The sequence below is a fragment of the Gallinula chloropus genome (genome assembly GCF_964237585.1).
Source record: "Gallinula chloropus genome assembly, chromosome: Z".
NCBI classification, from domain to species: Eukaryota; Metazoa; Chordata; class Aves; order Gruiformes; family Rallidae; genus Gallinula; species Gallinula chloropus.
In genome coordinates this window covers 57,635,176-57,659,221 of record NC_140089.1, presented here as the reverse complement: position 1 = coordinate 57,659,221, position 24,046 = coordinate 57,635,176, and the positions used below count along the sequence as shown (strand labels likewise).

The following is a 24,046-nucleotide window of genomic DNA, read 5'->3' as shown; positions in this document are numbered from 1 at the left end:
CAGTAATTTGATGGGACCTCTAAAATAGTTTGTTCACTGGCTGATCACTCTGCCACTCATGTTAAACTACTTCACTGTGTTATTCCATATTGCTGCTGGGCAAACAGTGTGTTTCTTGTATGATACAGTTTTAGCTCCTTTGTCATTTGTATAATATTCATAATGTATTATAAATATTTACTCTTACAGCCACCTTTTTGGAAAGATGATTCTTCATTTGAACTCCTTTTTTGGGTTCCCTGTCATACTCCTTTACCATTGGCTGGGGACAACTTCATCTTTGAATCTGGAAGATCCCAATGTGTGCAGCCACTGGGAAAGGTAATCTTCTTCTGGAAAATATATGACATGAATTATGATTGTAATAATTTTGTTTGTTTTACATGGTAAATTCAAAATGATTTAAAGATTTCAGTTGAGTAATGAACTGGGGAAAAAACTACTTTGCATTAGTGCATGGGCAAGGTAAGTTCATGGATAAGTAAAGGACTATTTCACACAGGTCTGAAATGCAGTCATCTTTGCAGTAAGGGTTAGGATGCAAAAAATACTACAGTGGGACCAGCAATATTGCAGAACCCTCTGAGTGGAAGAAGTGAATAAAAATAGTTCTTTTTCAATTTAAGTGAAAAACTTTTCCATATGCAAAATATAATTAGCCATATTGGAGTTTGGCCAAATCTGATTATACTCATTCTTCCCTATTCAACATTCACCTAATCTGAATTAATATTAGTTGGTTGGGGTTTTTTGGTTTTTTTTTTTTATGAGGTTCAGGAATTTATAACTTATGGAAAGAAATTAATTTAGTTAGGCCATTAATTCACTAAGTTGCATGCATATTGCAAGGAGAATGCCACAATGGGTGGGAGAGATTGAGCCACAGGTGTTTGCTATGCTTCTTCTCTTGTGTAAAGGTTATAGTAATGAACCCAGGCCTCATGGTCTCATTATTACTATTGTGCCTGTGGTGAACAGAATCCTGACACTTGAGGATGTCAGTGTTTCTTCGTTTAAGGTAAACTGTGTTTTATGTTTAATCATGGGTACTGCTGCTAGGCTACTCTACTTCTATTTGCCATTATTATAGCTTCATCTTTACAAAGAAGATTGAAACATATTTAGGTATATATATATATCAATATAAATAAATGTAAATCATTGAAGGACTTTCTCCAGGAATTTGTAAAAGCTTTGTGTGAAGCATTTGGAGTCTCTCTCCTTAGCAATGCTTATATTTTGGCTTGTACAACAATGAGCATATGAAGTAGTTGGCATATTAAATACCTGTATTTTAATACAGTATTCAGACATGTGTCTGTGATATTACTGGATACTGTTCTGCATTGTGTATGTTTTGTTTACTATTTTTCAGATAAAAGTGGTTTTGAGGAAAGCTACAGCATAGTCAAAGCAAAATAGAGGAAAACCTCAGATACAGCCATTTACATCGCAAAATGTATTTTAAAACAAACTAATCAAAGTCTGCAGAAAGAAAAATATATCTAGAAGCATGCCCATTTTGTTTCATGAACTTTTTTTGTTTCTGCTGCCAAGTTTCAGAAATGAGAAGGAACTCAAGTTAAGATACTAAAACATTCACACTGTTGCTGAGAGCTGGCAACAAAGATACATAAGTGTGAAAGAGTAAAACTCCAGGCATAAAACTCTTTGTAAAGATGTAGAGTAAAAAATTCTTTACAGCTGTTGTCACTGGCAGTGCTATATATATTTATATATATATATATATGCCTTCAAAAATCTACCCCAGCCAGTCATAAAACAGTCTTTACACATAAATCATGACCACAGCAAGGAGTTTGTGTCTTGCCTTGTAACAAAAATAACATGGAGTCCCAGGCAGGTGTCTGCACCCCACCAACATTTTGTCAGACTAGGTTGGACAGCTGGATGGATTAGGGATGCTTGTCTTTGTATAGATGTAAGAAAAGCAGGGACTAGATTATGGGCATCTAGAATAAGTGGGTCTGGATATGTTTTCCGTCAGGAGAGGCGGTGACAGTAGGAAGAGGAGATTGTGGCTGTTACCCTGACATACTTTCTAAGAGATCAAAGAGGGCGTAAGTGAAAGAGAGTGAAAGCCAGATGGGCTACATACTTAGTAAGTGTTTTGGCTGGTCTTGGGAATTAGTCTTAGTGCGGGAACCTGCCACGCATTCCGATATTTTCTAACCCCATTGTGCAATCAAGGACTGCCAGCACAAATAGCCTGCAGAAGAATTTTCTAGGGTGATTCAGTATTTTTCCCTTTTGCAGCAGGGCTCTGTTCTTCTTGCCCCACTGACAGCTCTGCAGGCTCTAGACATCAGAGCACACATTTATTTCTAGGACACTGCACTTATAATTTGACAGAAAGTAATAATAGGACTTCAGTATATTATTTCTGCAAAAAAGTTCCTCTGCTAAAAATTAGCTGGTAAACAGGGTAGGTATGGACTTTAATATTTTATAATTTATGATTACTAAATAGAATGATGGCATAATTGTTATTTTATTATTACTTAGGCGTGTTTCTGTGCTAACACATCTTAGTATCTAAATACACTGACAAAACTTTCCACTACCAAAAAAGATGTTTTGCTCTGGATATAGATACAGTTTTAAAAATAAGTTTCTCAGAAAATTCACTTAGGTTTTTTTTCTATTTGTATGATAACAGAAGAAATCTTGTTTTCTGACTCCTTCCAGCTATTCAGTGATGTTGGTAAAAGTTTATTGCCACAGAAGAACACGTACTACACACTGCTTCAATTTTGTGCTCATTGGAGGGTTTTTTTAAAATTTAGGCTTACATTACTGCTCTTTAAATGTCTAGTAGTACTATTTCATCATATATATTACATGGAAGAGATTTGATGTCTTTCCACAATCATATATTTTTCTTTGCTTGGTGGAAGAAAAACCTTTTTGATATCTTCTGTTTTATAAGGTTGACTGGCTCATGCTTTACTTAAACTTCCTGTGAGTTTTTTGTTGCATGTGTTTTCTTATATTTATTTATTTCTATATCAAGAGTGTGCAAAAAACTTAAATCAGACTGTACAATGAGGGACTTCACTCAGTAATCTGTCTGCTTCCCTTTTGTCTCCCCAGTTACTCTGTTACGGTGCAGGAGTCATATCCGCATCCTTTTGATCAAGTTTACTACACCAGTTGTACTGACATCCTAAACTGGTTTAAGTGCACACGACACAGGTAATGTATAATTGTTAATGTTGTCAAACTGCTGATATTGTACATGTTGGTAAAGATTTTGTGTGTGTCAAAATCAAGCATGATACATAGGAGATTTTAGTTATAGTGGCTAGTCTGTCTAAAGGCCATGGTCTGTGTCAAGTGGAAAATGCTTGTCCAAGCAGTGTCCTGTGTTTTATTGTCAGATCAGGGTGTATCATCCCATGGAGTACTAACAGAAATACAACAGGTTGGGAAAAAGCGTTCAGTGCACAAAATTGAATTCTGGGACCCTGAGAGTTGTGTTTGTTCAGAAATGTCATGAGAGAGTCCTTACTGCTTGCAGCCTTATGTTCTGGAGAAAGTGTACGCTACTTGAAATGAAAATAGAAAGATTGGCTAAAGGAAACCCCTTGTGCTTGCAGAAAGCAAGAGCTGAATGTTTAAAAACTGTAAAAAGCATTTTCCTCAGAGGAACAGGCCTGTAAGTATCAACTGTCAGCAATGGAAGAGGCTTCCTGGAGCACAGCAGCTGGAAGAAACAGATCAGTATGGGTAGTATGTAAAAAGCCGATAGATACTGGGTTCAAAGAGAGATTACATGTTCAGACTATCTCAGGTACTGTGAGAATGTGCTTACTGCTTGTTGGAGTATGTGCTCAGCAGCAAGGAGAGCCAGGGATCAGAGATTTATCAATGTGTTGAGGAGCAGAGAGAAAAGAGCATTGGGAGAGCCCCCTTCTGATAAATGCCACTTGTTCATGTCAGAAGGAAGCTATATTTTCTAAAATTCTTGACGGGTTTATGTACTTATTTCTCCGTGTGCTGTTCAGCACTGCTTTGCAAAATGCAGCCTCCCCCCTGGCAAAAGGTGTGCAGTGCTACTGGCTGCCCAGGAGGCTCCACCTCTCCCTACAGCTCTCCCGTCTCCTACTTTAAGAAGAATTTATCTTCTCATGACATCTCTGCCCTTAGAAAACTGATGGGGGGATGTTTCCCAGAATTCTTACCGTTGGAAACCGGTAGGTGTAATGATCCAGGGAACTGATTTGTATTGCCAGTCTTTTTCTGCCACAGAGGATGCTAATGGTAAAGGCAGTGATGCTCTGGTTTGCATATCGATTAGGCAGCCAAAATACTGAACTTTTATTCTTGCTGCCTAGCCACCTCTCGACATAAGGCTTGATGAGAAACCACTAGAACTCTTGAACTCAGTAAAAGATAAACCAAGGTCTCTGAGCTTTTTCTCTCCTCTTTATGGATACCTGAGTGTTCTTCAAAATGTGCAAGAATACATATTGTTTTGTTTCTGAACCATTAATTGTATGTAACAATCATTCATTCTTTTCTTTAGGATCAGTTACCGTACTGCCTACAGACATGGTGAAAAAACAATGTACAGGCGTAAATCTCAGTGCTGCCCTGGATTTTATGAGAGCAGGGAAATGTGTGTCCGTAAGTTTAGCTTCTTCTTTGTTTTGAAATACCATACTTCTATCACAATGCAGGTTTGTCTCCCATTTGATGGACAGCTTGCAGAAGCTGAATTGTGTGAGCTCAGTTACTCATCAGTGGTGCACGTGCAGCTCTTGTTGAAATCAGTTGGTGGTGTGCATATGCAAATGACAGCATAACTGGATCTCAGAAGTCTTAAGTAGCCAGCTTTGATGTGATTCCATCTAATGATCATATGGAAAATGCAAAGCACAAGTGTCACTGCATTTTCCAAATTGGTAAATAAATACGAGATTGAAAATGAGAAGAGACATAAGTTATTTTTTCTCCTTACTGTGGGCCCTAGTTGATCCCCAGGTGTATCTTGTCTTGCTGAGAGAGGGATCTGTAACAACTGCTTGAAGGTGGCAGCACTGCCTTTTCATCCATCACATGCCCCTGTCTCCACATCTCCCTAAGTCTGGAAAAGGACGAGTTGTGTCCGGTGCCTGGTGATGGCCTTGGCTCAGCCTGCTTTCTCTCTCACACAGCCTTGTGCAGACCTAGGAAGGCCTGATTCTTAAAGTGCTATTAATTCAAGCACATAATAGAAAGGAAGAATGAAACAGAGGAGGTGTTAGTTCAGAGCCTTGGAAGTGTGTGGTTAGTAGTTTAACACGGGGTTGTTTAAAGTCATAGAGTCATCTAGATGCTTGTATCAGCAGGACCGACAGTGAAGAAAATGTGATAGGTGGGCAATTGTGATGGATACCATATCCTTGGAGATGGGAAAACGTGTAGAACTAAACATGAAATTAATTCAATAGTATTTCAAATTATTTTTCCCCTGATTACACATGTCCAGCATGGACTTCAGTGGTAAGATTCCAGAAGTCAGGGAAACAAATCTTTTCCATCTTTTTATCTCCCTGAAGAACTGGGACCATCAGGGGCGATCTTTGGTCTGTAAAGTTTTTTGTGATGTTGACTTGTGTGTGTTACAAACAGCAGTGACAAATTTGTAAATTTCCAAACACAATTTATTTAAGCAAGATGCAAGCAGGCAAAACAGCGCTGGGCGTCCAGAGGAGACCCTTGCTCCTGCAAACGGCACGCGCCTCACCCCTCTAGAGTACCCTTTTTATAGTCCCATAGGTCTGGGTACACGTGACATATCCTGGTATTCTTCTGTGGCCGTGTATGCTGGTGGTGGGAGTCGTCCTGGTCCCTCGTATTCCTCCTCTACGTTGTGTTCCATGCCTTATTTGGTTAACTCATTTAATTAATTTATCAGGATGTTGCTAATGATAAAACAATGGTTCCCCTTTGCCCTAGTTACCTATTTACAGTCATAGCAGGTTTGAGAACAATTCCTAGTTAGTCTACTTATCACAGTGTGTGTACTTCTCTTAATTTTAGATTCAAAAAGGGCATGCATTATAGTGGAAGACAGCTGGCTTTGCTTCAGCTCTTTAATAATGAGATTTAAAACCACTGAAGAACCTTAACCAGCAATGTAACAATGTCAGAGGGACTGGGGTGGTGGAGTTAGTTTTTTTCCTGGAAATGTGGGGCCCTGTAACAGCAGACAGCTTCAACAAGATAGGAGGATCAAAGCCTTTTGAAGTGTTGTAGATATATTCTGCATGAATTTCTATTAGGAAAGTTTTATTTTCCATGCAGTGTGGATTATTTTTCACTGAGTGGAAGATGAAAGATGCTTCTGAAAGGCCACAATATATGTGGTGCTGTTGACATTCTGGTGTTTGTTCTGTTATTTGACTTCTCAATTTAGAAAGCTCTATTAGAAAATTGTACTGGTAGATGATTTTAGTATGACTCAACACTTCAGTGCATACAATGAAGACTTGACACCTTGTTTCTTCCTTTTCAAAATAGTAATTGAGAATCCACAGCATGAATTTTCATCAGTCACTCCTGCCCTAGAGGTAGTACTTACGAGTGCTAGTGCCACTTCACTGTGCATAGCAGGAAGGGAATTGTCAGTGCATAAAGAATTGCAAGAATGTTCCAGCCTCACGTTGCTACGGTCTGTAAATGCTATGCTCACAAAGGAAAAGAATGACAAACAGCCAGAAAAAAGCCCTGGCTGAAATTTAAATGGGTTGTTGGGTTGATTTTTTTTGTAGTCTTTTGGAGTCCAGTCTGAACAGATAAATTTGAATTCATCTTAGGATACAAGATGAAATGTGAGGATTTGTGACTTTAACTTCCATACTTGATTCTGGATACTCTGCATAGGTGAAACTTGTGTTACTTTTTTATTTCTTGATGAAAATTCATTTAGTGTTTTGTCTTTGGATTCAGTATATATATAGCATACAAACAGGCCTTTTTGTCACTCATATGGACATTTTTGTTTTGTTTGTGCTTCTCTAAATTAAAAATAACTGCCCAAACTCTTGATACAGAATTTTAGCATCCTCTCCTTTTGACTAATGCCATTCACAAGAAGATGACGCTCACACTAGAAGTAGGTATCTTTTAAGAGTTTTACGGAAAAGACCTTCCTGCTACAATTAACATAAGTTTAAACAAAAACAAAGTCTGTTAAGGCACTCAGATACGTACCTGTCTTTCCAACATATATATGAGTTTGTTGAAATTATGCTGTATTTACATTACTATTACTAAACAACAAAGTAACATCAGAACTCAACCTCCATCTTAGCCCTTGGAAGGTTTTCAGGAAATTTCTTGGGGAAGTTTTAAGTTGTGTTATTAAATATTATAATAGACACGTTATTTGTTCTGGTGGTTTGACTCTGGAGGCAGGCCAGATGCCCAGCAAAGTTGCTCTGTCACTCCCCTTCTCAGCTGGACAGGAGAGAAAATACATGTTGAGAGGCTTAGAAGTCAAAGTAAGGACAGGAAGAGATCATTCTCAATCAGCATCACAGTAAAAGCAGACTCAACACAGAATATAATTATCTAAATTATTACCACCCAAGAAAGTACCCAAAGAAAATAAAACCAAATCTTAAAACACCTCCCTCCACCAAGCCCTTCTTCCTGGGCTCAGCTTTACTCATGATTTCGCTCCCTTTCCTGCACCCCTGCTAAGCTACACAGGGAGGGATGAGGAATGGGGGTTTTGGTCACTTCATCACAAATTGTCTGCTGGTTATTCCTTATTAGGGGGAGGATTCCTCACACTCTGCTCCAGTGTGGGGTCCTTCTCATATGAAACAGTCCTCCATGAACTTCTCCAACATGAGTTCTTCCCATGGGGGCTTCAGCTCTTCATGAACTGTCCCAGTGTGGCTTCTGTGGGGTGCAGACCTTCAGGAACAGGCTACTCCAGCATGATCCCCCACGGTGTCATATGTCCTGCCAGCAAACCTGTTGCAGCATGGACTCCTCTTTCCACAGGCTGCCAGTCCTGCCAGGAGCTTCCCATGGGGTCACAGTCTCCTTCAGGTGTCTCCACCTGCTCCAGCATGGAGTCCTCCATGGGACACAGGTGGAATCTCTATTCTCCATCATCTTCCATGGGCTGCAGGAGGACTGGCTGCTTTACCATGGTCTTCTCCATGGGCTGCTGGGGAATCTCACCTCCAGTGCCTGGAGCGCCTCCTCCCCACCTTCTTCCTTGGCCTTGGTATCTGCAGATCTTCTTACACCTTCTCACTCCCTTCTGTGGTTACAAAAAGCACGTCCTTCTTGGTTTTTTTACCTTGTTAAGTATGTTATCACAGAGGTGCTACCACCATCACTGATCGGCTCGTCGCTGGCCAGCAGTGGGTCCATCCTTGAGCTGTCGGGTATTTACTCTGTTGGACATAGGGGGAAGCTTCTAGGAGCTTCTTGCAGAAGCCACCCCTGCAGCACCCCCTCCCCCCCTATCAATACCTTGCTGTAGAAACCCACAACATTTCTATAACTTTTCAGTAGTACATAAACTCTCTTGCAGATTGACTGTATTATGCCATGCAGTTTTAATTGTGCTGGATAGAAAAATTATTCTGTTTTCTATTATTTGTGACATTTGGGTTTGTATTCAGGTGGGTAGTAAAACATAAAATTTAATTTCAGTTCCAACATGATGTGAGATCTGTTTTGAAAGGTTGAAAATATCTGTTACTACTTCCAGTATTTCCCTGGTTTGTGCTCTCCTCCTATAAATTCTCTTTATAACTGGAGGGAACGGATGCCATCCAGAGGGACCTTGACAGCCTGGACAGATGGGCCCGTGAGAACTGCATGAAATTCAACAAGGCCAAGTGCAAGGTCCTGCATCTGGGTGAGCACAATCCCAAGTAAAACTACGGGCTGGGCAGAGAACGGATTGAGAGCAGCCCTGAGGAGAAGGACTTGAGCCTTTTGATCAATGACAGGCTCAATATGAGCCAGCAGTGTGCACAAGCAGCTCAGAAGGCCAACAGGGTGCTGGATTGCATCAAGAATAGCGTGGCCAGCAGCTCAAGGGAGGTGATTATGCCCCTCTGCTCTGGTGAGACCCCACCTGGAGTACTGCCTCCAGCTCTGGGGTCCCAGTACAGGAAAGACATGAAGCTGTTGGAACAAGTCCAGAGGGGGGCCATGAAATGATCAGGGGGCTGGAGCACCTCTCCTATGAAGACAGGCTGCTAGAGTGTGGCTTGTTCAGCCTGGAGAAGAGGCGGCTCCAGGGAGACCTAGTTACAGCCTACCAAGACTTAAAGGGGACCTACATGGAAGGGGGAGAGGGGCTGTTTACCAGGGAGTGCAGTGATAGGACAAGGGGTAATGGCTTCAAGCTGAAAGAGGAGGGGTTTAGATTAGACATTAGGAAGTCATTCATTACAGGGACAGTGGTGAGGCACTGGCACAGTTTGCCTAGAGAGGTTGTAGAAACAGCATCGCTGGAAGTGTTTAAAGGCCAGGTTGTTGGATGGGGCAATCTGGTCTAGTGGAGGGTGTCCCTGCCCATGGCAGGGGTGTTGGTGATGATCTTTGAGGTCCCATCCAACCCAAACCATTCCGAGATTCTTTGGTTGTATGAATCGTGCAAATTTCTGACTTTACTCTTCAGTGTTAGCAGTATCTTTGCAGAAGAGTGGACTAACTGGAGCTCAGGTGATTCTTTATCTATTTTTTCTCTTAAAAGTGACAGTGCATGTAATTAAAGTTTGTATCTGTTGTACTTTCTGAGGTGATCTGAATGCAGTTTATATGCAGGTATCAAGATAGAATCTTTCTGTGAAGTTCTGTAAAGGAACTAACCCCTTGCCTTAGAAAGCACATACCTGCTTGAATGATTGACTTAGTCTCTTATTTACTCCAAATAATATCAGTGGCAATCCCTAGGGCATTTGATATATATGGATGCTAGGCTGAGCTACAGGCTCAGTTTTTACAAAAAGTGCTCTTTTGGTTTTTTTTTACATTTACAAAGTCCATTCAATTTTTAGCATGTTTCTGAAATGAAAGAATTACAAAAGTAAGATGTCTTTTGGTAGATTTCTTGTAGACTAATGCATATGCATCTCTGACAGCCATTTCTGTCAGTCTCACATACAGTTTCTGACAGTGTAACGTATTTCTAGCACAATTAGAAGAGAATTATGCCTGTTGAGTTTCCTCTAGTTGTGAAGTAGAAAATAAATTACCTACCTTAATGCACAAACTGGTATCACTCACTTTACAGAATTACAGAGTCACAGAATCACAGAATTACAAGGTTGGAAGAGACGTTTGAAGATCATCGAGTCCAACCATTCCCATCCTATGCTAAACCATATCCCTAAGTGCCTCATCACCCCTTTTTTTGAACACATCCAGGGAAGGTGACTCAACCACCTCCCTGGGCAGCCTGTTCCAGGCCCTGACAAGTCTTTCAGTAAAAAGTTTTTTTCTAATGTCCAATCTAAACCTGCCCTGGCACAGCTTCATGCCATTTCCCCTTGTCCTATCTCCTGTCACCTGGCTGAAGAGACCATCACCCACCGCTCTACAACCTCCCTTCAGGTAGTTGTAGGTGGTCATAAGGTCTCCCCTCAGCCTCCACTTCTCCAAGCTAAAGAGCCCCAGCTCCCTCAGCTGCTTCTCATATGATTTGCCCTCCAGCCCCTTCACCAGCCTGGTTGCCCTTCTCTGGGCTCTCTTCAGGACCTCAATGTCCTTCTTATGGTGAGGAGCCCAGAACTCAACACAGTACTCGAGGTGTGGCCTCACCAATGTTGAGTACAGGGGCACAATTACTTCCCTAGACCTACTGGCCACACTGTTTTTGATACAAGCCAAGATGCCATTGGCCTTCTTGGCTGCCTGGGCACACTCCTGGCTCATATTCAGCCTGCAGTTAACCAACACCCGCAGGTCCTTCTCTGCCTGACAGCTCTCCAGACAGTCTTCCCCAAGCCTGTAGTGCTGCATGGGGTTGTTATGTCCCATGTGCAGCACTCTACACTTGGCCTTGTTAAAATTCATCCTATTGGTCTCAGCCTATCAGTCCAGTCTGTTCAGGTCCCTCTGAAGAGCCTCCCTACCCTCAGGCAGATCAACACTTCCTCCCAGCTTAGTGTCATCTGCAAACTTACTGAGGGAGCATTCAATCCCTTCATCGAGGTCATTGATAAGGATGTTGAACAAGACTGGACCCAGGACTGAGCCCTGGGGGACGCCACTCGTGACCGGCCTCCAGCTGGATTTGGTTCCATTCACCACCACCCTTTGGGCCCAGCCATCCAGCCAGTTTTTAACCCAGCTGAGGGTCCACCTGTCCAGGCCAGTGGCAGCCAGTTTCTCAGTCAGAATGCTGTGAGAAACCATGTCGAAGGCTTTACTGAAGTCCAGGTAGACCACATCCACAGCCTTCCCCTTGTCCATTAAGTGGGTCACCTTGTCATAGAAGGTGATCAGGTTAGTTTGACAGGATCTACCTTTTGTAGACCCATGTTGACTAGGCCTGATCCCCTGGCCATCACACATGTGCTGCATGATAGCTCCCAAGATGACCCTCTCCATGATCTTCCCAGGGACTGAGGTCAGACTGACAGGCCTGTAGTTCCCCAGATCCTCCTTCTTGCCATTCTTATATATGGCGGTAACATCTGCCAGCCTCTATTCGAGTGGAACTTCCCCAGTGTGCCAGGATTGCTGACAGATGATGGAAAGGGGTTTGGCAAGCACATCTGCCAGCTCTCTCAGCACCCTCGGGTGAATCCCATCTGGTCCCATTGACTTGTAGGTGTCTAACTGGCCAAGTAGGTTGCTAATCATTTCCTACTTAACCATGGGAATTTTGCTATTCTTCCCCTCTCTGTCAGCCAGATCCTGAGGATGAGTACAATACTCGGGGAATATCCATCTTCACTATTATAGACTGAGGTAAAGAAGGAATTAAGGACCTCAGCCTTGCCCTCATCCCTTGTCACTAATGTTCCCTCAGCATCCAGTAAGGGCTGGAGATTCTTCTTGATCCTCCTCTTACTGTTAATGTACCTATAGAAAGACTTTTTATTATCTTTTACAGAACTGGCCAGTTTGAGTTCCAGTTCAGCTTTAGCCTTTCTGACTTTGTCCCTACATAATCTCATTAAATACCTATAGTCATCACAAGACACCTGCCCCTTCTTCCACCTGTCCCTTCTTCAACAGAAACTAGTAATCAAGCAGAAGAAAAAAGGATTATTTATTTTAAAAAAACACATTTACAATGTAGTTTAAAAGATACTTGAATTTTATTTTACACAGAAAGTCCTGGGGAAAGTATCTAAATTATTTTTGAGAAGTTGAAGTTAAACCTTGTGGAGTATGTCAAAGTGTTTTTTTCTGCTTCTGGTCTGGTTTGTGCAGTCAAATTTAATTCACAAAATATTGAGAACTGTAACAGCCAAAGAAGTTTGAATTTTTCTTCTTCAGTTTTCTCTTTTCTAAAACTAGGTATCCAAATTAGGATAGGGTGCTGTTAACAGAAATGCTAAAAATGAAGCAGTTAGGCATGTAGTATGACTTTGTTTGCTGGAAGTTATTTATCTGAAAGAAATAATATGGAGATGTACTTACAATCTAGAAGCATGCCCGGTTCCTATATTACTTCAGTCTTCCTAACGTGAACTACCTGTAAAGTGGACAGCAATTAATATTTAAGATTTCAGGTATGAAATTTCATGGAATCAGGTATGATTTCAGGTATCTGCCCTTTTGATGATGTGATAATGGTGAAAAGGTTGAAGTCTAATTGAGGAACTGTAGCTGATTCTCTTGGTCAGTTACTTGTGTGCATGCGTACAGCCAAAATATTTTAACCTTTGTTTATATTAATTGATTTATGTTTGGCTTTTCAAAATGAAAATGCAGCCTGTCCTAAAATGTGTGCATAAATTTCATCAAAGATATAAATGCCTTTTTTCCAAATTTTATTACTGGAAAATTTTCTGTATCTTCTTTATCATCAGATAATGCAATGCACAGCTGTTCTAAATACACCAAATACTGTGTTTGGTGTCCTACAATGAAATAACTTCATGTCACTTAGTCACAGAGATCAGAGTCATAAAATGCCATTCAGAAATTTCAATTCTTAGAATGTTCCACTCTCCATATATGCTCTAGTTCAGAAGTAGAAACCTTGCTAGGTGCAGGGATTTCTCCACTCAGCTGTAATACTTTAGGTAGGTACAGCAGGAGGAGCAATCTGTGTTTGAAGCACAGGTCGTGTGCTGGAGCCCATCAGCATATAAGTTGGCACTTGAATTGCAATCTTTTCTTGAGCTGGAGCACTGTCTTCCTCACTTCATTGATATCAGTATGAGACACGTGATCAGTGTTTGAAAGTGGAAGCTTGATCTAAAATTCTACTATATATTCTCTGCTTCTAGCGTGACTGGCTTAATCCATCTGGTGTGAGATCCCCTTCCAAAGCTGTGGTGCTAAGGCAGGTCTGTTACCATGTTGGTTAACCCTTTTCCCTCACATCACTTTCAGCTCACTGTAAGAGTGGTGTTGATGGCCTGGGTGAGTTACACGCGTCTTTTCATATCCATCCTCTTTGCTGAGCTTCCCCAGCGGGACATGTTCATTCAGCTGGTTACAGAAGTACCAATGCCTTGCAACTGAGGTGGGAATAGAGCTCAGGCAGCCTTGTGGGATGGTGTACTTATGTTCAGGGACAGAGCAGCTCCTCCAGTTGTGTGGAAAGGGCTACTACAGGTAGTTGTGCCTGCAGCAGCAGGTATTTTATAGATACAAGCTCTCTGCAATCAGAAAGAGCAAATCCACCTTTGTTTTTTTTAAGAAAAGGATACAGTCCACTGAAGTAGACCTGTACGTTGGACATGGCAAGCTTTTATAGAAGATTTTGAAGGAAACTGCAAGACATATAAGAAAAGGAGAAATATGTAAAAGAAAAGATGCAAGACTAAGAGTAGTTGCTTTTCATATGACAATTGATTTTTCCCTTACTAAAGTAAAAGATACAACTTACGCAGTTTGTTGCTGCTGGTGAATTTTTGTTGCTGTTTCACGCTGCTCAGTATCAAAAAGACTTCATGTTAAATTTTTCACCTACACTTACACTTAAGGATTTTCTTATATCATGTACAACAATTCCATAAAAAAAAGAGAAAAAATAGTTTCTATGTCCCTGGTGTCATTCATGTCTTTTCAGTTTGTTCTAGTGCTTTTCATGGTGCTCTCACCATACACTATTTTGTAGGTCATGTAGTAATTTTCGGTTGTCTTATCCCCATGTGCACCGCAGTATTTTTTTTTAACAGATGCTGTCTCTTAGGGATGTTAACTAGGATTCAGTTGCCAAGAACCTGTTATCCCATAAGGTGTCTACAGAATAATTTATTTTGGTTACAAAGTAGTTTTTTATCTAGAGTGTAGAAAGAAACTTTCTTTAATAATATACATTTGGGGGCCTTAAGAAACTTTTTAAAAAACCCCAAACCCCGGATATTTTTAATTCTTTTGTATATCTTGAACATTTTTAAACATTCTTGGGATTAGTTCAGCTTCTTCAAAGAAAAGAATTATGTGTGCATTACATGAACACAAAAGAAATTTCGTGTATTTGTATGGCATATATTTCTCTCTATGTAAATTTTTAATAGATATTCATTGAATTTAGTTAGAACTAGCAATATTTATATTATACAATATAGATATTGTATAATATAAATTATTTATATAAATATATTTATATTATACAAGTTCCTTCAGTGGTCTTTATCCCATATTTCTTTGTCACAACCCCCAACATTGTTACCTATGAATAAAATCTACAGAGACTTAGTAGTTGGAGCCTGTTTTCAAGAGTCACGTTTGACTTAGAAACACCGCTGCAGTGGCCGAACAGAAGCAACAGTTGATTGATGCTGTTTATTCTGAGTCAGTTACATCAATGTGCTAGATATTGAAGCCATTTCAAGTTTTTCGTAAAACTTCCCAAAAAAGCTGTATTTTGAAGTAATTCTAGCATGCTTGCAAATCATTAAAAAAAAAAATTCCATGCAGCTCTGCTTAGCAGTTAGGTTAAAGGTTGCTGTAAATTACATGGTTTATATCTCCTGCCGTACCATAGTCATTATCTTTGTTTTGTTGTGCTTAATTCAAATTGTGCAACCATTGCAAAAAATTAGTATTAAAATACTGATGTGTTGTAAATAATATTTTATCCATGCTGTTGCTAGAGAACCTCTTTTCATGGGTACAGAAGGTCCTTTCTTTTTCTTGGTGTGAGACTTTGTTTCAGGGAATAATGGGGTGGTCTAATTTGGAAGAGACCTAAAGAAGTCATGTTGTCCAACTTCCCTTCTTAGGCAGGGCTGCCTACAGCCTCTCACCAAGGATCATGCAGATAGGTTTCCAAGTTATGTCATACTATAAATCTTTTTTCATTAAAAGTCAACAGTTTTCTCTTTGTTAAATGTAAAAGCATGTGAGTAGTACCAACATGGTTTTAGTTGGACCCTTTGAAATTAGGAGAAATAGAAGAGAGTGAGGAATCTGTTTTGAAGAGATGCCATCGAACTGAAATGCATTATGTTTATTTTGCTTTTAAAAGATGTTTGAGACAAAAAAGACCTGGATTAGGAATGTTTAAAATATTTTTCCTGGTTCTATGAGTTCCTCTTTAAATTTTTTTTTCATTATTTTCTTCTCTTGACAGCTCATTGTGCTGATAAATGTGTCCACGGTCGCTGCATTGCGCCGAACACCTGTCAGTGTGAGCCTGGCTGGGGAGGACCCAACTGCTCCAGTGGTGAGTTTTCACCTGCTTCTGCCTGTCTAGTGTTCTTTCCATGGTGTTGTTCTCTCTCTTGGGCAGATTATCATAGATCTGCGCTTGGTCTTCTGCTTTCTGCTCAGGGCTTTGATAGGACTTACCAGGTTACTCTGTGTGACCTGATTTTTCTTCATTTACTTGCAAGTAGTGTCACCAGTGTTAGCAGTGCTAAATGCCATGAGCTATTTTGTGCTCAGAAATGTGTCTGGTAACACAGAATTTAGTGCCTGGAGTAAAGTAGACAAAATTGTGGTTTATCTGTAAGAAAGTCCGTAATGTTTTATTTTTGTCATGATGGTGCCAGGAGAAGCTATGAGCAAGACCTTCCTCACAAGTCAATCTTTTTTCACTCTGCCACTAACTTGCCCTTTTCTTCCCCTTGCTGTGTTCCCCTGTTGCATTATTGGTTGCTACCTGTCTGCTCAGTGTCCTTTCCATTTTCTCTCACTAGTCACATTTTCCCAACTTTCTTCTCCTTCCCCTTTGGCAAAAGGTGAGGAGCATTGAGGACACAGGAGCAGGAGATGGGCAGGTTGGCACCTTTCCTGCTTGGCATGTGGGTACAGACATATGTAGATGGTCACACTTCCTAAAGAAATTGTGAAGATCAAGGCCATCACACGCTTGATACAAGAACATAGCAATATGTCAAAAGCACAAAGTGCTAGTTCATGACCTCTTGAGTAACTGCTGTTTTCTAGTATCATTTGAGTGTAAAACCAGGCACATCAGGCTGCACAGGTTGGACGGGAGCATAAAACCTGCAGTGGCAAGGCTGGTGTGTTTATGCATTATCCCTTCCACTGGCAAAAATAATAATTTCTGCAGATCATTAATTCTTCCTTACTCTTCTCTTTGCCTGAAATAGTTTCTCAGAGTAAATTCTTGATTTTTTAATTCACTATAATTTGTTATTTCTTCCATCTTTCTGTGCCCTTTTGCAAGGTCTCTCAAAATGTAGTGTTTAGGCTAATGTTATATACTTCATTAAAGTCAAGTTCCAAGTGGCTCGCTGCTAGTGACTGTGCACTTGCAAGGAAAAGATTTTAGTCAACAATAAAATAACTTTATAATTTAAATTTCACAAGACATATGAAATTCAAATTCATAAGCCAGAGCTTGTGGTCCTGAAAAGGTACCATGCTGCTGGTCTACTCAGAATGCAATTCCTGTAGAAGTAACAAGTGTGGAAAGCCTAGATCATCAGCAGGATGAAAATAATATGGTTGTATTTTCACCTTAATTTTTTCCCACTAAACGAAAAATAGGGAAATGTTCTTTTTTTTGTAAACAAGTTGCTATAGTGACTTTTCATCTGGAAGTGCTGTGGTGTTCAGGCAGCACATCTTACGGAGTTTGAGAGAGAGTGAATAAAAATAATCAGTAATAAATTACATGAGGAAGACCATAACCATTTAAAAATTATTGAATTTGTTGTATAGTCTTTGTATGTACTTACTTGTGGTTCTTTCTGTAACAGAAGCTCTAAAGAAATGTCAAGTTTTGTTTAAGAATGCAGTATTAATGTAATATTGATCTTAATCTGGTGCACTGAATTATCAAAACAAATTGTCATAAAATGCCATCTTTCTTTCTGAAAGACTTATGTATCGATTTCTTCTGTAAATAATGGAACACACAGAAGAAATCTGTATCACTAAACAGTGCAGAATGGGAAGATACTGTTATTTATTTCCAAAACTCCCTGAAAGGGCATTTTAGATGAGGCAGGAACACCTAAATCTGTCTCTGGAAATAATACATTTCTCACAGGATTTTCTAGAGTTCGTTTTTTTTACCTGTATGGCATGATTCATTTTGAATACATGTGCAACTCTTTTCCCCTGCTTATTCCTCAGTTGGTTGCCTTTGACTGCTTCTTACAGCAGCCTCAACAGCAAAAATGCTTTCTGCTGTGTGTATACAGCAGGGCAAAGCTGAAAGAGCCTGCGTACCTTTGAACAGTGTGATCTCTGGAAAGGTTGTTGATCCTCTAAAGGCTTCTGCATGATGTTAGAGATCATTGGAACTACTTAAATTTGTTTCGGATCACTAGCATACCCCTAGGAGAAGGGGGGTAGGCTGAGAAAGAAGATGCTTTTGTGCACATGCTACAGGGGTGTTTATTTTGGAATTTATCCCATCCTGTGTGGACAAACTTAAGAAAGATACGGCTTTCTCCAGAGTGTCCTTCTGAGCTGTGAGTGCTGCTTTTTGTTGCTAGCTGTGTGTCATTTCCTTACGCCTGTGTCTGGGCGCTACAACACACGTCAGATTGACTTGAAGAGCAGTAGATAGGTTTGGAGATACAGTGATGGGGTTTTGGCTCTCTGGCACCGAGTTTTATTGCTGCTCACCTTACATAGGATATTTTCGTATTTTGCCTTTAACTGAATTTTCTGTGTGATCCCCAGCTTGATCAGTTTTGGTGGCCAAAGGGACAGTGAGATAAAATTGATGCTTTTGTGAAAAATAATATTTTTTTAAATGACAGGTTAATAATTGAACAAAAATCCGTGCAAATTGCCATGCTATAAAAATTATATTATATGAACATTTTAACAATGCAACTATGTAACTGAAAAATGGAGAATAAACAAGGATTGCAAGGCAGGCCAGTATTTTTGTAAGGCAGGGATTTGATGGTTTCTGATGACCAAATAAAATACTATGACTGAAAGGGAAAGATTATTCTCTAGGTGTAAGATATTAGACAAAATTCCAGATTTAGTCATATGTTCATCTTCATGGACACAACTGTTCTACCTGAGCACTAAACTTTCTGTAAAATCGCAGAACTAAACTTTTTCTTCCAAAGTGCTATCCTACCTCAATTAGAATTGATTATTCACCTTTCAAAGGATTTTCATCTGTATGTACCTGGGTGTAGTGGCATCTGACTGTCTGACAACCCCCAGCTTGATTTTATCTGTCGTTTCTCAGTTTTATTTACCCAGTGTGTTTAAAACAAAATTTTAAACCACATGCCACAGTGTCTGTGTGACAGTGGCTTTCTGGGTGGTAATTGCAGACAAGTGCTTCCTAAATGCTGTCATATTCTCTCCAAAAATGAGAGAGTGATTGCATGAACTAAATTCATGCGTTGTGCAGTAAAAGCTGAATCAGCAAGCTTACCCCCCACACACACCCACCCCCCCCACTATCTTTGCATACCACCATGCTACAGCCTAATAACCTTTCTAGGGACTAAACTTTTTGGAAGGCTCACAATTCCTTTTGTAGCAATCAATACCTCCTTTTTGGGATGAGTCTTACCCAATTCTTAACAGCCTAGGTCAGTGTCTACTTTCAGTTTAGGGAGAAGAAAGATAAAGATTTGACAAGACAACTTGAGGCTGTCCAAGTGCTTAATTCTAGCACAACCCTTAACCCTTATCACAACCTCTGCCTTTCTGAAAACCTTATGTCCCACCCAGAAGGGAATAGGATTGGATGTATTCTTTTTTGTGTAAAACCTGAGTGGGGAACTTGGAATTTGGCTAATTAGATAATACCACCTTGGGAACATTTTCTCTCTGTGTGAGGTATTTTTTCTTCAGGCCTTTTCTTTTTAATTAAAGGAAATATACTGGGCAGTGTTTGCTTGCAGTGAGTGAAGGTGATGATAATGTACATACATATATCTGAAAAGAGATGCTACTTGGATTGAGAGATCACTCATTTGCAGGACAGTTCCATTCTAGCGGGAGAGATGCCAGTCATGTGAAACAAGTTATTCAGTAAAGATTTATTGACTGAATACAGTACTCAGGTCAATGACAAACAAGTGGACAGAAGACATGTTGAACCTATACCTTGGAGTGAGCAAGTGAGCACAAGCAGCTCACTGTCAGCACCCATTTGAAGATGTTATTGTGAACTTAAGGTGTATAAATTGATCGCTTCTGGTGTGGGGACAAGGACAAATTTTAGAGGACTCAGTGTAAAGGTAGGTATGTTTGTCAGTCAAAAATGTGAACAGAGTTTATTGCAAAACAAAGAAACCTTTACCTTCCAAAATGCATTGTGGTTTACATCAGATTTTTAACTTGCATATATCAGATTGGATTTCTGCATGTTGTAGAAGCGTTTTTGACCACAGATTGCATGTAAAGCAGTCTTCTGTAAAAGTTGCTACATGTAGCGATAATTGGCTGTTAAGATGCGTAGAGATGATCAAACCATGTTTTACATTTGTAGATTATGTTTTCTGCCTGTTTTCTGTTCACTTTTGCAGCAGTATTTGCTGGTGGTCAGTTTTGAATGTGTGTGCAAGATAGATACACATGCAACCTAACATGGAGTGCCACTAAGCAATCAGAACATTCAGTTTGTTTTTCTTCTCATGCCTAGTAGTCCACAAATAATTTCTTAAAAATCAATAGGACACTTTCTGAATAAGCTGGAACAGAGGCAGAAGGCCAAAATCAATTTTACACTGATTCATCTGCAAAGATTATAGCCTTTGTGATCCCCCAGCTGGCCTGAATAGTAAAGCAGAAAGCGAATGACATGTTTTTGGTTTCTGAAAAGTATGTTAGGATTGTTTGTGGAAATGTGAATAGGCATTTTCTGATTTTATTGTGTTTAAATATTATGAGATTTATGTGAATCACTGGATTTTAATTTGAAATTTCATTTTGTTAGTGATTATTAACAGAGTATCATTGGGACTATAGTCTGAGGGCATAGGGTAGAACAAGTGGCACTAACATGTAATTTGGCTCTAGGGTTTTGTAAAGCATGAGGACTGGGTTTTTGCTTAATACATTAAGCTGATTGTTTATATCTGGCATCTCAGAGAAACATCTTCATATCTTTAAATGCACATGTTAAGGAAATTTTTAAGGTACAGTAGCTCTGCTACTATCAGATTTCCTTTACTGTCATGGGTGTTTATAAAGTTCGCAAAATCCACTAGAATCTCACTGTTTTCTTCATGGGATTTGGCAGATGCAGAATATAAGAGAAACTGGATCCGTTCACATAGCTTTCTGAGACACTCAGATGAGTTACAAGCACTGCCAGTTTCTCAGTGGAGTTTAAATTCCCATTAACCCTATAAGGTGTCTGGGACCATCTTGTACACTGTGGTGGAACAGCTTGTGAATCTGTAATTGAGCTTCTTTGACAAAGGAATTGCCTTTGTTGTTTGTTCATTGAAAGGATTTTGACTAACAGACAGAGATTGCAAGATACGTCTAAAGAGCTAGCTCATCCTTCAGTTTTCCAAGCCATTCAACAGGCTGTAGAAATAGGGTCTAGTTTTAACCACATGCTTTCACCAGAAAGGCATGATTGGCAGAACTGAGAAACTGCTAAACACAAAAGTGGTACTGCAGAGTATCCTGACAGAAAGGTATTTGCTTTTATGGAAAATTTAGAGAAATAGCTCATTCAAGTAATGCAGAACTGATCCCTGCTCTGGCTCCAAAATGGTCACATGTGCAGATGTAACTTGTTAGCAAAAGGACTGTTAAGTCATAACAGTCTTAAATTTAACCTTTTCTTATTGCATGTGTCTTCCCTGTACTCTTCATTAACATTAATTCTTCTGTAATTAATACTTCTGTTTTTTCTCTGACTTGTCATCAGTTTTGCCAGATGAGCTCTTTATTTGCTTCTCTAACAAGGACAGATATCTTTGGGTTGAGATTCTAACCCACCAGCAAGTTAGAGCAGGCACAGAGAAAAGAGGTAGTAATGGAAGTTGCCATCAGCTTCTTTGTTGACAGCATCATAGTGCTACGTGGTATCAAATTCACAGGGTTACATAGCAGTTGTGATTTTGAGGAGTTCAGTTCAACAATGTATTTAAAATATTATTCTTATATTTAATATATTAGAATATATATCCTATATATTTATATCCTTTATATCCTATAGAGCCTTACATCCTTTATATCCTATAAATCCTTTATATCCTATAAAGCATTTTGCTTTTGAAGTTCTAGGGAGCTAGTTTTTGTGGACAAGTTTTAGAGTTTTGCTGAATTGCAGTTCCAATCTTTAAGCCAAATCAGCAGAAAAATATTTTTTCTACAAAAGTGAGTTATTAAATTTATTTATGTTGACATTCACTGAAGGAAGGCACTGCAGTAAATGGTGATAGTTCTGTTGATTTGTAAACATTTAGTGGACCTGCTTTTCACCATATCATGAACTTGTATATTTGTGCTGTTTACCTAAGTTGATATGTGTGTAAATTTTGTTCTATTAACAGTACAAATTTATTTTTAGTATTAATTTAATTTCAATCTGCCTTGTGTATTAGCAGACTTATGTATTGACAGTGGCACACTTAGCCACTTTTTGAGATTGTAAAGCCAGATTTTCAAGGACATAAAGGATAACATCTGCTGCTAGTTTAAAAATTAAGATGACCTTCAAGTGATTGCAAAAAAAAGTAAAAGCCTAATTTACTCCTCTCCTACAAGGAGATCTGTGCAAATTCAGGATCACAGATACCAGTACATTTTATAACATACAATTAGATACTTTAAAATTTGCAACTTTTCCTATAATAGTATTATTTTTAACAGGTTTTATCTCAGTAGCAAGATAAAATGACTGCCAATAGCCATCTGTGTGTTTTCCTTAGCAGTTATCCAACCTTGTGTTTTGATGTCCAAAGCACTTTAGAGTCTTTTGAAATTTACAGCATGTGAAAAGCATATAGTTCCAGCCTCTAGTAGGATCTGAAAAACACATTTTCATTGTTCTTCCACTTCATGGGTCAAAAGGCTTTTACAAAGTAAAGAAAAAATAACCCTAAATTAAATTAAAGCTTAGCATTTTGAATAAAAATCCTTTCTTATACACCAAACAAAAAGTAAGAATGTAAATTATGCCACAGGGCAAAAAGCCTACAGTATAGCAAATGAAATCTGATAGAAACAAAAGACTCAAAGAAAATCCAGATTTAATAGAAAGTGCATTCTGAAAAAAACCATCAGTATGCACTTCTCTGTCTGGGATGTAGTGAAAGTAAGTCTTAGTGAAAGGTACTGATATTTTAGAAGCATTGTAAGTGATTCTTTAAAGGAAAAAGGTTTCTTTTCTGATATGCATGCACATGTATTTTTGTAACACCCTAGACTAGAACAGGGCATATAAATATATATGGAGAATAATATCACGCTTTTATTAAATAAGACTTTAAAAGGTTTTATAAAGGATGATTTTATTCTTATTTTCAGAATAATTGACCTTGTTTTCTGGCCTTTTCAACTCATCTCTGAAGTGCCTGTTTGCTGTGTTCCTCATTTACTGTCTTGCAATCCAGGCTGACCTATAGCTAATGTCACTGGGAGCTTAAGGCATCTAGTAAAATTTTGAAGACGTTTGAGTATTTACAGCTTTCAGAATCAGCAGGAATTTTCTTTTATTCAGTTTGAACTCCAGTTGGGAGAATTATTATCTGTTTCCTGAGCTGATGGAATATCTTGAGAGAGATAAAGGCCATCAATTTAGATCTGCAGCTAACCAAGTTGTAATAGCAAAGAATAATTTCAAGAGTAGCTTGAATGGATGTGGATTTAGAACAGTGACAGCATGCATATTTTTATCATGGTTTTTCTTTCATGAATCAATGAATATTCTGAACACAAACACACTCAGAATGAAGATCATTAAAGATGTCATCTACATGGCTATGACTTTTCTTGTCATTATCAGCTAATGGTAATTCAGAGTCCAAGTGTATGTTTTTGTAGACCAAAGGTACATGATGTCTTGCTGTAATGTATGACCTACTTGTCTGTTGTCACGGTATATGAAATAACTTCTATCCTTCAAAAATATTATCAATCCAGTTTTCTGACAAAATTTTAATCTGGAGTGTGGTGTACACCTTCATATTGTAATTACAGCATTCTCTTTGGGCAAAGTAAACACATGCAAATAGAAGACTATCTAACCCATGAATTGAAATTAAATTTTCCTTCTGTTGGCACTTGAAAGTTAGATGGGCATCTGTTGTTGATGAAGAAAAGGGAGGACATGTCTTGGGTTTGTTTAATTACTGAGGTCATCAGAAAAAGATTTGAGAATAGTGGCTCCTCTTGCCTATGAATTTAAATGCCATCTTCATAAGATGTTATTGTTTTGTTATGAAATTCACTGACACTTATCAGATTCTACTTGCTGCCAGGTAGACATCTATAGTATTAGTGTCGC

At 39.1% G+C, this 24,046-nt stretch overlaps 1 protein-coding gene across 1 annotated transcript in view; it reads left to right on the top strand.

Annotated features, from left to right (window-relative positions):
• Positions 1 to 205: 205 nt before the first annotated feature.
• The window catches only part of MEGF10 (multiple EGF like domains 10), a gene marked incomplete at both ends in the record, with an annotated part of 74,764 nt that continues 50,923 nt past the window's right edge, over positions 206 to 24,046 (top strand). The window contains 4 exons of the mRNA XM_084278830.1: positions 206 to 321; positions 3,115 to 3,216; positions 4,550 to 4,650; positions 15,752 to 15,844. Coding sequence (XP_084134956.1) covers positions 206 to 321; positions 3,115 to 3,216; positions 4,550 to 4,650; positions 15,752 to 15,844 — 412 coding nt within the window. The remainder of the gene's footprint in view (positions 322 to 3,114; positions 3,217 to 4,549; positions 4,651 to 15,751; positions 15,845 to 24,046) is intronic.